This window comes from Mytilus edulis, chromosome 3, assembly GCF_963676685.1.
Source record: "Mytilus edulis chromosome 3, xbMytEdul2.2, whole genome shotgun sequence".
Taxonomy (NCBI): Eukaryota; Metazoa; Mollusca; class Bivalvia; order Mytilida; family Mytilidae; genus Mytilus; species Mytilus edulis.
The window spans coordinates 102,041,485-102,057,574 of NC_092346.1; the positions used below are offsets into that span (position 1 = coordinate 102,041,485).

The 16,090-nt window shown below is 34.8% G+C and overlaps 1 protein-coding gene across 1 annotated transcript; it reads left to right on the forward strand.

Moving 5' to 3' along the window:
• The first annotated feature begins 275 nt into the window (after positions 1-275).
• Positions 276-12,957, forward strand: LOC139515009 (uncharacterized). Its single transcript, XM_071304568.1, has 5 exons — positions 276-416; positions 5,361-5,391; positions 6,424-6,567; positions 7,706-7,948; positions 12,665-12,957. Exons 1-5 carry the CDS (start codon positions 396-398, stop codon positions 12,691-12,693), a joined length of 468 nt encoding a protein of 155 aa, XP_071160669.1. The 5' UTR covers positions 276-395; the 3' UTR covers positions 12,694-12,957.
• Positions 12,958-16,090: the final 3,133 nt, after the last annotated feature.

Below are 16,090 nucleotides of genomic sequence, written 5' to 3' on the forward strand. Positions count from 1 at the left end.
GATTGACATCAACAATTCTCGCATTCTATGTCAGTCGAGACTAGAAAAACCTCGAAGTAGATATATCAAAATTTGGAGTTTTAATTACTTAGAACAATAGATATTTTATTATTTAATATTGTTTTATTACAATCATTCCCTAGCTTCTGTTTTTTTAAGGGGGTTATTCTAAGTTCATTTTAATAAATACAGTTGGAAGGCACGAAACGATCACAATTAGTTTTGGACGTATCTATTATTTCTCCTTACTGGTCTATAAAAGTGTTCAATTATTCATATATACACTGTTCGATCTGTTTGCCATGTATTATTTTGACGATAAAATATATTTAAACTACTGTTCGTTAAATTAATGTCAGAAGTTCAACAGCCATGATCAGCATAGGAAAACAAACATGTCTGACCACCTTATAAATGTGAGTATTCTTTTCAATCTAGCTTTTCTTTAATATAAAAAATATTTTATTGTAGATCCCTCGCACAAAATTCATGAAACATTACAAACACTTGGCAAATTAACTATTGCATACTAGTATTTTGGAACAGAACGGATAACATATTGTCAGTGCAATCTTTATTGGTCTTTATTTGTTTTCGATTATTGGAAAGGGGTTGGGGGTGCATATCGCATCTTGAGCAAAAGGCGTATAATTTATTATTGAAACACACTTTAATGGAAAAAAGCGCTAATTGTTTCGCAAATGTAGCACTTAAGTTCTAAACAAATTGGACGATGTTTAGTCCTGCTAAAGATCATTTATATAAGATGGCTACATCTGCAAGAACAAAGAAGTGCCCCCACCATAGGCAACTGGGGCATTAAGTGTTACCCTTCATCGCCCGTCTGTCCATCCCTACGTCCGTCTTTCCGTCCTTTCGTTCGTCCAATTTTTGTCTCCGCACTCTTCCCTAAGTTTTGCTCATCCAAACTTTATGAAACTCATACACAATGCATATAACGACAACTAGCAGACAGACTTTGAAATTGGGTAATGAGTCATTTGCCGTACTAGAGATATGGCTCCTTTCAACTTGGAAAAATGCAAAGCTTGAGCGGGGGCATTCTTGGCCTCTAATAAATTCTTCATTCATTTTACTTTAAAATTGATGAGTAAATACCACCTTTCTTTTAATTTTGAGTGGTTTAAAGTAAGATAGATACATCTGTACCTGTGTGTGTTTATAAAACTAAAATATATATTATTCGAACAAATAAGTGATTTTTGAAGAACTAATATCTATGTTATCATTTCTGTTTTCTTCAAGTTGTTATGTTCTAGATATTTATTGTATTTTCTTTTTGGTATATTTAAGTCCGCAATAATGTTGATTAATTGATGTAGATATTTTATGATAATCTGATGTATTAGTAAACTTCTTTAAATAATATTTCTGTTATAATCTTTCCTTTCTCCCAGGGAATGTAAAACAACATTCAACAATTCTTAGGTCACTGCATTCCGTTATCGTGTGGAAGCGGTAATTGTGCCCCTCTTCTTGCCGACTTGTTTCTTTATTATTATTGGGCTGACTTCATACACGAACTTCTTAGGAAGAAAGATAAGAAGTTGAAATATCCTTTAACTTTTATAACTCTCTGCTATATAAATGATGTACTCTCACTAAATCATTCAAAATTTGGTGACTATGTTGAACGCAACTATCTCATCGAACTAGAGATAAAGGATACAACAGATACAGTTAAGTCTGTCTCATATCTTGACTTACATCTAGAAATTGACAATGAGGGTCGGTTGAAAACAACACTTTACGACAAAAGAGATGATTTCAGCTTCCCAATTGTGAACTTTCCATTTCTATGTAGCAACATTCCAGCAGCGCCTGCATACGGAGTATATCTCCCAATTGATGCGATATGTATTTCCTATCATGATTTCCTTGATAGAGGGTTGCTGCTCACAAGGAAGCTTTTAAACCAAAAATTCCAAATGGTGAAGCTGAAATCATCCCTTCGTAAATTTTACGGACGCCATCACGAGTTGGTTGACCGTTATGGAATAAACATTTCACAGATGATATCGAATATGTTCCTCATGTCGTAACTATATACAACCCACTTCCCTTTTCGCCACGAATGTGATCTTCCGAATTAGACTATTTACTGGGTTTATTATAAAATGAGCAACACGACGGGTGCCACATGTGGAGCAGGATCTGTTTACCCTTCCGGAGCCCCTGAGATTACCCCAGTTTTTGTTTGGGTTTGTGTTGCTTAGTCTTTAGTTTTCTATGCTGTGTCTTTTGTTCTATTATTTGTCTGTTTGTCTTTTTATTTTTTAACCATGGTGTTGTCAGTTTATTTTCGACCTATGAGTTTGACTGTCCCTCTGGTATCTTTCGCCCTTCTTTTATGTACGTTGCATTCAGGAGGTTTAATGAGATGTTCCTAAGATGGTATAGAATAATTGCTGCAGTCTTGTGGATCGCTAATGGTCAGTATGAATATTGACTAAAATAGCCTATAGAAACCCATTTTGCATGGTTGTCATTTGAATTATTACAATTTATATAATTTTTAAATTAAAAACATAAGCTCGGTACCTAAAGATGCGGATCCAGCCATTTTTACTGCAATTTGATGCATATCCTTCGTTTAAACTGAATTTTACTGTGCGCATTGCTGTTTGTGTGTTGGTTGTACATTCTTCATGTATAAGTTTCGGAGTTTAGGTGTTATACCACCAAATCATGGTACGTCACATCCGGTTGTATAGGGATTGGTCGGAAAAAAATTCCTTGAATTTGACAGTTGTAGGTAATTAATCCTACATTTCATTGCAGCAAAACATTTCTGTCACATAACAAATGTATTGGGTATTTCAAAGCATCATTATTTTTTTATTCGGGGTTTCTATAGAATATTTTGTACTTGATGTTACATAGTACACAGATTAACTAAGGGGAGAAATATGAGTGGTTAACTTCCAGTGATAGTTATATTCATATGCAATGAAATGTTATGTGAAATTGTTTCTATAGTACTGGACAGGATAAAACCTTAAACTCATGTCAAGTATTTCTTTATTTGAAACAAAAGATAAATTCTGCATAATTTTTGGAAAAGTGCAAATTTATCAAAGACTAATAGGGGAAAATCCATGGTGGTATTACACCTTTAGTGTGATGTCATTTGTTTTTACTAAACTAGTACACATTTTTGTTAAGGGGCAATCTAAAGCCAAGCGTCTGTGTGCTGTGTGCTAGATGTATGTTATCGCTGTGTTGAAGACCCATGGGTGGCATTCGGCTGTTTTCTGCTCTTTGGTCGCGGTGTTGTCTGTTTGACGCATTCCCCATTTCCATTCCCAATTCCCAATTTTATATGATTCGACTCTTCTTTTCAAGTAAGATAAGATAAGATAAGATAAGAAAACTTTATTTTGATTCGGCATGAGTCCAAATAAGCAACACAAGCTCTAAGGAGCTTTTGACTGAATTTAAAAACAAATAAATAACATAAAGCAGTGCATTTTGACATTAAAAACAACAATAAAAATAAGCAACAAATTTTCAAATGAAGTAAAAACATGCTTGACCAGAGCAACTTATCATAGATGGCAATATTCTAAATTAATTTACAGTTATTGCCGTTCTCTTCTTTAGTAATATTTATTAGAAAATAAGAATAATTTAAATGAACCTGAGTTAATAAGTATTTTTTTTTTTACCGAAAGCCACAAAGCGGTATAAGCTTTTGACTCGTCCGTTCGTCCGTCCTCACTTTGTTGTATTAAAACTAGCGCCTTTGTCACTTCTGATCTACTTTTTGATGAAAGTTTAATTTATTAAAATCTAAAATGAGGATATGTGTTTGGGAATTAAGGGGGAAGGTAATATATCTCTTATTAATACATGTAGCCGGGATAGCACCTTCATGTGTTTTTATCAGATATGATTTTAAATGTGTGTGACTGAAAGTTTCCACTCATCAAAATTTTGAATATATTTGTTTTAATTAGGTAAAAAAAGCTGAATTAGGATATCGTAACTCATATATAATAAAGAAATAACATTAAAAAAATGTGGATGCTTGTTTCATGTATCTAATAGTGTGCACTATATCTTTTTAGGTTATTTCGAATAAACAGAAAAAAGTATTACAAATATTCCTTATGATTTAATTCTCAATTCCATTTTAACGAGTGTGTAATGAAAAACGTTGATGACGTCATGATCTAATGACAAAATTATGTCTATGAGCTGATACAAAAAAAAAAACTTTCAGCCATTCAGAAGACGTGCTACATCCAAAATTAGATTATAATCTGTTCAACTGAATTTAAGATGACGTTTAAAATAAGAGTTTATATCCTAACAATTTATCATACCCTATGGACGTTACTGGATCGAGTAACACAACAATTACTTTTATACAACGAATTGCATAATAAATAAATGGATTGTAATGGCCATGAATATTTAAAATGAATTCTGCATTACAATGAATGCGATGAACGATCTTGAGCAGATACTTATAACACTCAGCCGTTTTACAATGAGAAATCAGATTTTCATCACCGATACCACCCTTGAGATGAGATGTATATAAGTTGGTGTTCTATTTTACACACTATATACAATATAATCAAATATATCTGATTAAATTAATTATTCCTTTTCTTACTAATTATTATATATGGCAAACTAGTTCACAGAATTGTTATAACTATAACTAGTGCTATTTAGGATAACCATATGTACAAGCAATAAACAATATGGACGCTATTGTGAGTATTAATTATTATGTCTTTTTTGAATGATGTGCAGATTAACGTGGTCGACACTATTTCATCTTTATATTTTATTTGCAGATTAACATGGTCGACACTATTTCATCTTTATATTTTATTTGCAGATTATTGTGGTCGACACTATTTCATCTTTATATTTTATTTCCAGATTATTGTGGTCGACACTATTTCATCTTTATATTCTATTTCCAGACTATTGGGGTCGACACTACTTCATCTTTATATTTTATTTCCAGATTATTGTGGTCGACACTATTTCATCTTTATATTTTATTTTCAGATTAACGTGGTCGACACTATTTCATCTTTATATTTTATTTGCAGATTAACGTGGTCGACACTATTTCATCTTTATATTTTATTTGCAGATTAACGTGGTCGACACTTTTTCATCTGTATATTTTATTTCCAGATTAACGTGGTCGACACTATTTCATCTTTATATTTTATTTCCAGATTAACGTGGTCGACACTATTTCATCTTTATATTTTATTTCCAGATTAACGTGGTCGACACTATTTCATCCTTATATTTTATTTCCAGATTAACGTGGTCGACACTATTTCATCTTTATATTTTATTTCCAGATTCATGAGATTTCTGAAGAACAATTGAGAGGTATGTATATGGCTATTTTATATTTACTGTGTATATTTGGCTAATTTTACTATCTACATTTTTGTAGTTGTCAAATTGATACTTGTGAAATATGTTGTTTTTCGGAGGTTCCATGCATTCCCTAGAAATTCTTTAAACTTTCTTACTTTGTTGTGTTTTGTGCGCTTTTGTTGGTCTGAAACAGTTGGTCGTTTTCTTTCGTTGCCATGACGTTGTCAATATAAATAGAAGATTTGGTACGACTGTGAATGATACAACTCTCCACAACAGGCCAAATAACACAGAAATTAACAACTATTGGTCAGCGTACGGTCAGTATATTTTTGACTTATGATTTAAATTGCTCTATGTTACCTTTCGCCTCTCTGTTACAACGAACGTATTATTTTATACTTGTTTTAGAAAAGATAGAAAATTAATGAAGATGTTAGGACAAATAAGATACTCGCAAAACCATCAATAAACTCAGAGAAGATATCTACAAGTTATATGTTTTTCGGTCTACATCAGTTTACAATACGAACATATATATAACCCTTTAAATTTCTTAAATCGTACCCTTGACGTTATAGATGAATTATAGCTCTTTACAGTTTTTTGTTGATAAACCCTATATGTATTACTTTTAGTGTTTCTTGCACGATTAAGAAGATTTTGTTAAAACATCGTTAAAATAGGTATTTTTACGAGAGAGAATTATCACAGATTAACAGTTATATTTAATTTTTAAGGCAAGACGGTGAGGATCATGAGTTGTAAGTTATGAGTGTTTTACAGATCCAGCAGACATTCACCTACAGTTTTTCCTGTTTGTCGGAAGTACGTATGAGGTTCATTCATTAGCTCATCACGAAAATGAGTTCAGCTTCTTTAATCATTGACAGAATTTGGCTGTTTAAATTTACAGGTATTATAGAGGCTACATGTACCCTTCGACACCGTAGTAAAACTTCGGGATTTATTATCCCGTCCCTAATTATAGCATATATACATGTAATCTCTTCTAAATTTATTTTTTATGTTCTCTTCTAGAATTTAAGGAAGCATTCAGTCTGTTTGATAAAGATGGCGACGGTACGATATCAGCAATTGAACTTGGTGTTATAATGAGGTCATTAGGTCAAAATCTGAGTGACCAAGAACTAAAAAACATAATCAGTGAAGTTGATGTTGACGGTAAGACGTTAGTTATGATGGGGGCGATAGGGGGTCTGTTAACATATAATAAACAACACCTCGATTTTGACAGAAACAGTTAACAACAAATGCAAAAATGCTGATAACAGTAAACACCCTCCTAGTTATGTAATCCAGCTTTTATGTATACTTCTGTTTCATTTTAAGAAGAACCCCAAACATTGTATCTGTATTACTCGCCTACACAATTGAATGTGAGAAAGATGGGTAGACACGTTTTCATTCTACTGCGCTTCTCATAACTGTTCTTAACGTAATTTGGTAAACAGAACAATCATCTCAACGAAGTTTAGAGATTTTTGAGGTTTAACAAGGTAAAAGGCATATTACTGCTGTGGAAAAAAACCGAAATACTTCTTATGGCCTTGATCTATGCTCACTTTAACAGGGTTAAACAGTATATTAAGTCTTTGTTTAAACGTCCAATGACCAATACTCTCATGCAATTGAAGTTCGATAGTAAACTCACAATAAAAACAATGTATATATTCTGTACGATAGGTCTACCCGATGAAGAGGGCGCAATTGGTTTCTACCAGTATGAGGGTTCATTGGCAAGAAATTTTTAATCTCAGCCAGCTATCTCAGGGACGCAAGTGTTGTGAAGTTACGAGGCATACTATTCTGACCGAATGTGTCTTCATTCCACACAGCTAAACGAAAACCCCTTTAGACAGGTTTTAACAATCGGACGGGATAGTCCAAAGGATGGTCATAATTCTATAACCTAGTCAAATTTGGTTGATTTTTGTTCTCAATGCTACTCAATTTCGAAATTGGTACTGTTTTGATTCGAGCGCTATTGATGAATCTCTATGTTGACGATCGTTAACCAGTATATTTGTTGCACTGTTTCATATGTTTCATGTCGGGGACTTTTATAGACGACTATACGGTATGGTTTTTTCCCCAAGACCTGCGGTTGCCTTTGATTGCTCACTTCCACTTCATTTGAAATTTAGTGGATAGTTGTCTCAATGACAATCATATCTTATTTTTATATAACTTCTGGCATTGAGTTACAAGTTTAGAGATTACATGCATTAAATACAGTATAGTGGACTGAAAATATGTTAAAATATAAACAATAAGGTACTGGAATTTATCTTTTTAATAGGAAATGGAATAATAGACTTCCAAGAATTTCTTACTATGATGGCTAAGAAAACAAAGGATACCGATTCAGAGGAAGAAATTCGGGAAGCATTTAAAGTCTTTGATAATGACGGTAATGGAACAATTTCATCAAACGATCTGAGACAGATTATGACGACATTCGGTGACAAACTACCAGACGATGAAATAGACGCCATGATAAAAGAAGCGGACACAAATGGTGACGGTCAAATCAACTACATTGGTGCGTACTTCTTCGTTGATGTTTAAAATGTAACTCGACGGAATCTCTGAGCTTACTTTAAAAGATACTGGATTAAAATAGATAATTAAAATAAAAAAAATTGGAAGAACAATTTTAAAAGCAGACATCTAAATAAATGAAATTCAATTTAAAAATGTAGACTCCGAAATGCTTTCAAATTAAATAATAAAAAAAAGAAGATGTGGTATGATTGCCAATGAAACAACTTTACTTTATGACAAGATAAAATGTTACGTGGGTACGAATAATACGACAGCATTCAAATGACGAAAAAATACAAAACAAAACACTCTAGAAGTCAAAGTAATTGCCTTTAGTAATGGACAAGTACCTTTTTAATATGCCCGATGTTATATAGCCATTCTTCCCCCATGCCAGTTTTTCCCCCGGGGAAATTTTGGATCATTGCCATTCTTCCCCTGCGGAAATTTGTCAATACGTATACGTATTGTCACTTTTCCCCCATGCCAATCTTTCCCCATATAGAATAGATTTCACTATACATTGTATTTATATCAGTCTGAAAATTAAACCCAACAGAGTTGGAATTAGATTTTCATGCTGACAAATATTTTTTGTCAATGTCGACATGGTCCTCAGCTGTATATGTGTCCACTCGTCGTTTTTTTCTAATAGTCCTCTAGCCGATTTAGATTCTCAACAGGATATGTGTTCACAAAGCTGTCTACATGTTTACCAGTCTGTCTATTTCAAATAGTCCGTCTACATTTTCATCGGTCTATTTATGTGTCTACTTGTCTGCATGTTCAACAGTCTGACTTCATATTCATCGGTCCGTCTATGTCTGCTATTATGTCTACAGGTCCACCCGTCTGTCTCCGTGTTGACTAATCTATCTACATGTTTACAAGTCCGTATACGTTTACACCAGTACTAGTGTGTCCACATCTCTACTAGTCTCTGCACGTGTCTACCAGTCTGTCTACATGTCTACAGGTCCACCCGTCTGTCTCCGTGTTGACTAATCTATCTACATGTTTACAAGTCAGTATACGTTTACACTAGTACTAGTGTGTCTATATCTCTACTAGTCTGTGCATGTGTCCACCAGTCTGTCTACATGTCTACCAGTTGGTATATATGTCTACCATACTGCGTCTACATGTCCATCTGTCTGTCTTTATGTCCATCTGTCTGTCTACATGTCCATCTGTCTGTCTACATGTCCATCTGTCTGTCTACATCTCCATCTGTCTGTCTACATGTCGTCTGTCTTCATTTCCATCTGTCTGTCTACATGTCGATCTGTCTGTCTACATGTCCATCTGTCTGTCTACATGTACATCTGTCTGTCTTCATGTTCATCAATCCATCTATATATGTTTACCGTCTGTAATTGTATTTGTTTTTTGTATTATTTTGTCCGAATCTTCAATATGCTGACATTTATATGCATTCTTTTGACCTGGCAACTAACAACTTACTTTTATTATTTTTATTTTTTACAAGGTGTATACTCCATATTAATACCATAATCCTTTGAACAACCAGCAAGTTTTCATTGGGGTTCATTATAAGCCAAGGACCATTTTATCACCACAAAAATTCACGTTGTACGTTTAGTTTTTCTGACAACAAGCTTACACTCATACCACACTTTCTTTTTTATAAATAGTATGACGATTACACTTGTATATAAATGATGCAAGTAACGCTTTAGAACTACATATTCTTTGGCCAATAATGGTTTACCTTCACAAAGTGTGACTTGGATGGAGAGTTAATTGTCTCATTGGCACCCATACCACATCTTCCTATATCTATTATCATTCTCGGAGGAGGGGATAGGAAGGGTCCTGGTTCCGAAGTCCCGGGCTTAAAAACACGAAATCCCGAGGTCCCGAATTTAAATAAATTTAAATCCCGACATCCCGAAATTCGAAAAAAAGAATTCCCGAATCCCGAAAGGGTCAATCCCGAAATCCCGAGCTTAAAAACACCCGAAATATACATCAAATAAATATTGATACGATGAAGGTTTGATACAGCTAAACTAATAAAAAAAGTTATTTTTTGTAGAAATATTTATAAAACTGACATCACCTAGGTTATATTTCAAGGGGGGAAATTAGCTTCTCGTCCTATAAGGGGGGGGGGGGGGGGGAATTGGCCTGATCCTGGTTTTGAGGGGGAAAAGTTGGAATATGCCAATTTTTTCCGGGGGGGGGGGAATTGGATCGATTCAGTTCCCCCCCCCCCCGGAAAAATTGGCATGGGGGAAGAATGGCTATAGGACACCGGCTCTAATACCGGCGTCAAACATCAGCGTATACTCCGACGTACGCTGGGCGTGTTAAAAAATCATGTACGCGGCCAACACGCTAGTAATTGTTGATGCATTCAATCTGTCCATCATATCTATAACGTGTGTACAACGCGCCGGTGTTATATAGCCATTCTTCCCCCATGCCAGTTTTTCCCCCGGGGGAAAGACTGGTATGAGCCAATGTTTCCCCCGGGGAGATTTTGGATCATTGTCATTCTTCCCCTGCGGAAAGTTGACAATACGTATACATATTGTAACTTTTCCCCCATGCCAATCTTTCCCCCCATGATATAGATTTCAATATATGTGTATGCATGTCTGGAAATTAAACCGAACAGTGTTAGAATTATATTTAGTTGTATACAAATTTGTTGTTCGTTCAAATTTACACAAGTCTGTCTACGATTTTATCAGTCTGTCAATGTGTCAACTAGACTGTCTTTCTGTTCAGCAGTTTTCTATGTGTCCCCTAGTCTTTTTACATTTTTAACTGTCTGTCTATATGTCCACAAGTCTGTCTACATATTTATCAGTCTGTTTACATAAAATTGAGAATGGAAATGGGGAATGTGTCAAAGAGACAACAACCCGCCCAAATAAAAAACAACAGCAGAGGGTCACCAACAGGTCTTCAATGTAGCGAGAAATTCCCGCACCCGGAGGCGTCCTTCAGCTGGCCCCTAAACAAATATATACTAGTCCAGTGATAATGAACGCCATACTAATTTCCAAATTGTACACAAGAAACTAAAATTAAAATAATACAAGACTAACAAAGGCCAGAGGCTCCTGACTTGGGACAGGCGCAAGTTTACCATTCTGTCTATGTCCCCTAGTCCGACTAGACTACATTTTTACTGGCTTTGAAATACCTTTCAGTTTAAAAAGCGAGTACTTTTTACTTTCATTTCGGTGCTTTGTGTCTATTGTTTTTATGTAAGTGATTATGGTGCACCGTACTAACATTTTAGTGAATTCAATTGCCGATGATATTTTACAGTTTTTCTTGCGGTTGGAGGAGGGTTGAGTTTAAGGCCGCCACATTATTTATGTGTTATTCCAAAGCCAGGAACATGTAGTACAGTGATTGTTGTCGTTTCATGTCGGTCATGTTTTTTTCGTAAATTATTTTCTTATAAATAAGTCCGTTAGTTTTGTTTCATTTTTTTTTCAATTTTATGGTCGGGGCATTTTAGCCGACTATGATTTATGATGGTTTCTCATTGTGAAATGCCGTACGGTACCAGCGGCCTTTAATTACTTACTACCACGTCGAATTTGTATCATGAGTGCTGGTAAGTGTTCGACCCTATGCATCTGTAGGGCAGGTTGGATTTTTTTTTGTAGATCTTGTACAGCTCAAACTATACTGTGGTTAGTCCTTGTACTTCTACGTCTCCCGGCTGGCTAGAGAGGGTGTTCATATCTTCTCTGGGTTGGATTAAGTTTCATCCGTATCGGACTTCTTCTCCTGAATTAATGCTTTAAGTCGACGAGTATGCATCTCTATCCGTGCTTTTGGTGAGTTCTATTACTTAGTAATTATACTTTACATGATTTAACATGTGAAGTCATTTCACCATATTACTTTGGAGACATCATAGACGTCTGTCCTGGGAAAAATCTACTACTTGACCAGAAGTGGTTAAAGTAATTGTATTCATCTAGTTAATGATACCAAGGGTTCACGAAAGAGAATGGATGTGATCATCACATCAGATTGTGTTTCTTGTGTATAAATATAACATATATATCTCTATAAATACCTATCAAATGTATAGTCGTACGATGAAGCTTTGGTAACTAACTATAAACTGATAGAAGAAAAGTGACTATTCTTTTTTTTTCATAAAAAGTTCTTACCGTGACGTCGCCGACGTTATATTACAAGGCGGAAAATTTAGCTTCTCACGCTAACTGTGGGGGAAAAATTGGCCTGATCCTGGTTTTCCCCCCATAACGCTGAGGGGGGAAAGTAGGATCACGACAATTTTTCCGGGGGGAAATATTGGATCGATCCAGTCTTTCCCCCCGGAAAATTTGGCATGGGGGAAGAATGGCTATAGGACACCGGCATAATGGTTTATATTCTAGAAATATGGAAATCAAAATTAACAGATTATATATGAAGACCTATCATTGATACTTGTACCATTATTGCATAAAAGACAACACATTACGATATAACAAATGACAACCTGTTGGTTGTATTGGCAGGAACGTGGCTAAGTCGTCTTATTAAAACTGTAATGTTAATTTTTTTTTTATTCAAGCGTCAATGACGAGTCTTTTTGTAGACGAAACGCTCGTCTGGCGTACAAATTTTAATACTGGTATCTATGATCTGTTTATTTACAATGAAATATGCCAACATCGGACAAATCAAATTACTTTTAATTTAATTTCAGAATTCGTGAGGAAAATGTGTAGATATTGAAGAAAGGACGGTGTTGAGAAGAATCTTTTATTTAGGAATTCATAGGGACCAAAACATTTAATGAAGCCTTGGTATTCTGATGTTTTTCATTTTTAATATTTTATATGAACGGTCAATGCAAGGTGGAAATTGTATAAGTTACAAATTTACACTTTTTTCTTTGATAAAAAAATTGCTTGAATATTAAAATTTGAAATCAGCCATTGCACAGTGTTTATTTTCCATCCAATTCTATATTTACATTGATTAAAGGCAATCTGATTACCGGGTTTTATTATGTAAGGACAACCTAACCAAGTTCCAGAACGTATTGGAGATGCAGTACCTGTAACAAAACTCTCATAGCAACGGCCGTTATCAATATATATTTGTGTTTAACTGATGGTATCAAATTCAAAAGCCATTTATGCGGGAAAATGAAGTGTTCGTTTATTTTTCTTTTATTTTGAACCCATTTAAAAGGTGTGGACAAGTAAAGCGTTATAATATAGAAGGATTACCCGTTCTGATACCAATAAACCGCGGTCAATACTATTATGTAGAAGGATTATCCGTTCTGATACCAATAAACCGCGGTCAATACTATTATGTAGAAGGATTACCCGTTCTGATACCAATAAACCGCGGTCAATACTATTATGTAGAAGGATTACCCGTTCTGATACCGATAAACCGCGGTCAATACTATTATGTATAAGGATTACCCGTTCTGATACCGATAAACCGTGGTCAATACTGTTATGTAAAAGGATTACCCGTTCTGATACCGATAAACCGCGGTCAATACTGTTATGTAAAAGGATTACCCGTTCTGATACCGATAAACCGCGGTCAATACTATTATGTAGAAGGATTACCCGTTCTGATACAAATAAACCGCGGTCAATACTATTATGTAGAAGGATTACCCGTTCTGATACCAATAAACCGCGGCCAATACTATTATGTAGAAGGATTACCCGTTCCGATACCGATAAACCGCGGTCAATACTATTATGTAGAAGGATTACCCGTTCTGATACCGATAAACCGTGGTCAATACTGTTATGTAAAAGGATTTCCCGTTCTGATACCGATAAACCGCGGTCAATACTATTATGTAGAAGGATTACCCGTTCTGATTCCAATAAACCGCGGTCAATACTATTATGTAGAAGGATTACCCGTTCTGATACCAATAAACCGCGGTCAATACTATTATGTAGAAGGATTACCCGTTCTGATACCAATAAACCGCGGTCAATACTATTATGTAGAAAGATTACCCGTTCTGATACCAATAAACCGCGGTCAATACTGAGTAAACTTGTCATACAATTGTGTCTATTTTTCAATAGCCGAGGACTTCTTATGGAGAAACTGTCCTTCAAAGACGATTTTTTTTTTTTTTTATCTTTTTCCTATTTTCGGAAAAACTATCATAGATAAAGAGAAACTAAAACTGACAAGAATGATCAACATATAGAAAAGATATACAAATCAATCAACATTACCGAAATCATCTGTCGACTCGATCCATACAGGAGTTAATGGCATTTAATGAAAATGTTTACCGATGTTTTTGCGCTTTTTTTTTTTTGTTATTTTCGAAACATTAAAAGAAACAGAAACTTGAGATAGTAACATTGATCGGAGGATATCTACAAGATCTTTTGTTAAGTCAAACATGACCAAACGGTCAGTAGTTTCCGTAAATATAATTGCCCTTTATTGGTGAGTTTTACACATTTTGCATTTTGGCGAAACAAGAGTAGGTTATAGAACAAGTACACAGCTGGTACACAGCTTACACGATCAGCAAGACAATATCTACATATAGGACGGTCAACATAACCACAAAATACCAATGCCTACAGTTTGGAATGCACGAGGTCATGTTTTTCCCTGTCTGTTAATGACGTCTTTTACTAAATCCATTTCATATTGGATGTGTACTGAATGATAGTTTAGTCTTAGATACATGATAGTTATCTAAGTGGCAATCATAAATCTTCTCCTTATTTTTATGATAAAATTCTTAAAAAAATTATTGTCTTTCCAAAAAGAAATTTATCCATTTTACGTGTTGTGCATGCAAAATGACGTGTTTTGGACAAACTAGTCGATAGAGATAAACTATACACAGTAAACTTAATCAACAATTTTGGTCATGAATAAAATTGCAGTCTACAATATTCAGCAGTAGCCGTTGAAAAGGATGCACAATAATTCAGTTGAGCAACACTTGTAAGCAATTGGAAACTCTAGTTTTTGTAATTAATTTAATTTGTGTTAATGGACGATCATAGATAGTCTTTCAAATTAGTTCGCAACTTTTTCTACTGGAATCTCCTCTCTATTCTCAAAAATAAATATGTTATCACTTACATTCAATTGTCACTCTGGATATCCCAAACCATAATCCGTGGTGGAATCCAAATCCCTAGGAGTTATTATTGAAAAGTTTTATTGTTGATGAATAGCTAACCCAAATAATTCAGTCACTACCCTTAATCAAATGACAATCTCTCCTACATGCACAATCGTAGATCAGCGGAATATAACGAATATAAACACTGAATTATTCGGGTTAGTTGATAACAAAATTTCTCCTTGCGAATCGGATCGACATTTAGCCTATCCATCGTTACAAACTTTTCATCCCTCCCCAGATTCGAATCCCTTCGTGGTTTCAGATCTGGACAACAGGTGTGTTTATAAATGTTATTTGAACAGTTGCATTGCACATACTGTCTAATTTACCAATATCCATAGGCGGATCGGGGGGGGGGAGCTGGAGGCCCGCCCCCCTTTCGTGGGAAACATTTGGTAGATTATTGTAATAGATGTGCCTTTATGTGTCTAGGTTAATTCCCCTTAATTTGGACAGATTAATTATTTAGTATTTAAATGTTTATTTTAAGTTAAATCTGATTTAAATATAGTAGGATAAAAGTAAAGAATGTTAATTTAACTGTTCCATTGTTTAACTTTTGATGTTTTTATAATGTTTTAAGAATATTCATTTATTCAACTTTTCTTCAGTACCTTTTCTGTTAAAGTTCATCTGATTACTGACAAGTTTAGGATATCATTTGTCATTCAGTCGGAGACGGCCTTGCACAGGCCTCCAAATACTCGCCGGAACTAAAATAAGTACCATTCGAGTCTATAGTTAGCCACCACTTCGGTGCAGTTCGCCAGAGTTAGTCACCCCTTCTTGGTGCAATTTTACTACTTTAAACACAACGCGAAGCAAATTTACTTTATTTTACTTAAAAGACTAACTCTGGGAACACTTCATTTTCATTTTACATTTGAAACAACTCTATTTTTCAACTCAGTTTAGAAAGTTTTCTGACTCCTGTTTATTTCCGACTTTGTTTAATATTCATGCAATTATTGTACATTTGTGAAT

What these genes read in the sequence shown, in the direction of transcription:
- LOC139515009 (XM_071304568.1), top strand. Translation starts at nt 396, where the DNA reads ATGTCTGACCACCTTATAAAT. An exon ending in TTCTGAAGAACAATTGAGAG is followed by an intron (nt 5,392 to 6,423) that starts GTATGTATATGG and finishes GTTCTCTTCTAG; the next exon opens with AATTTAAGGAAGCATTCAGT. An exon ending in CGGTCAAATCAACTACATTG is followed by an intron (nt 7,949 to 12,664) that starts GTGCGTACTTCT and finishes ATTTAATTTCAG; the next exon opens with AATTCGTGAGGAAAATGTGT.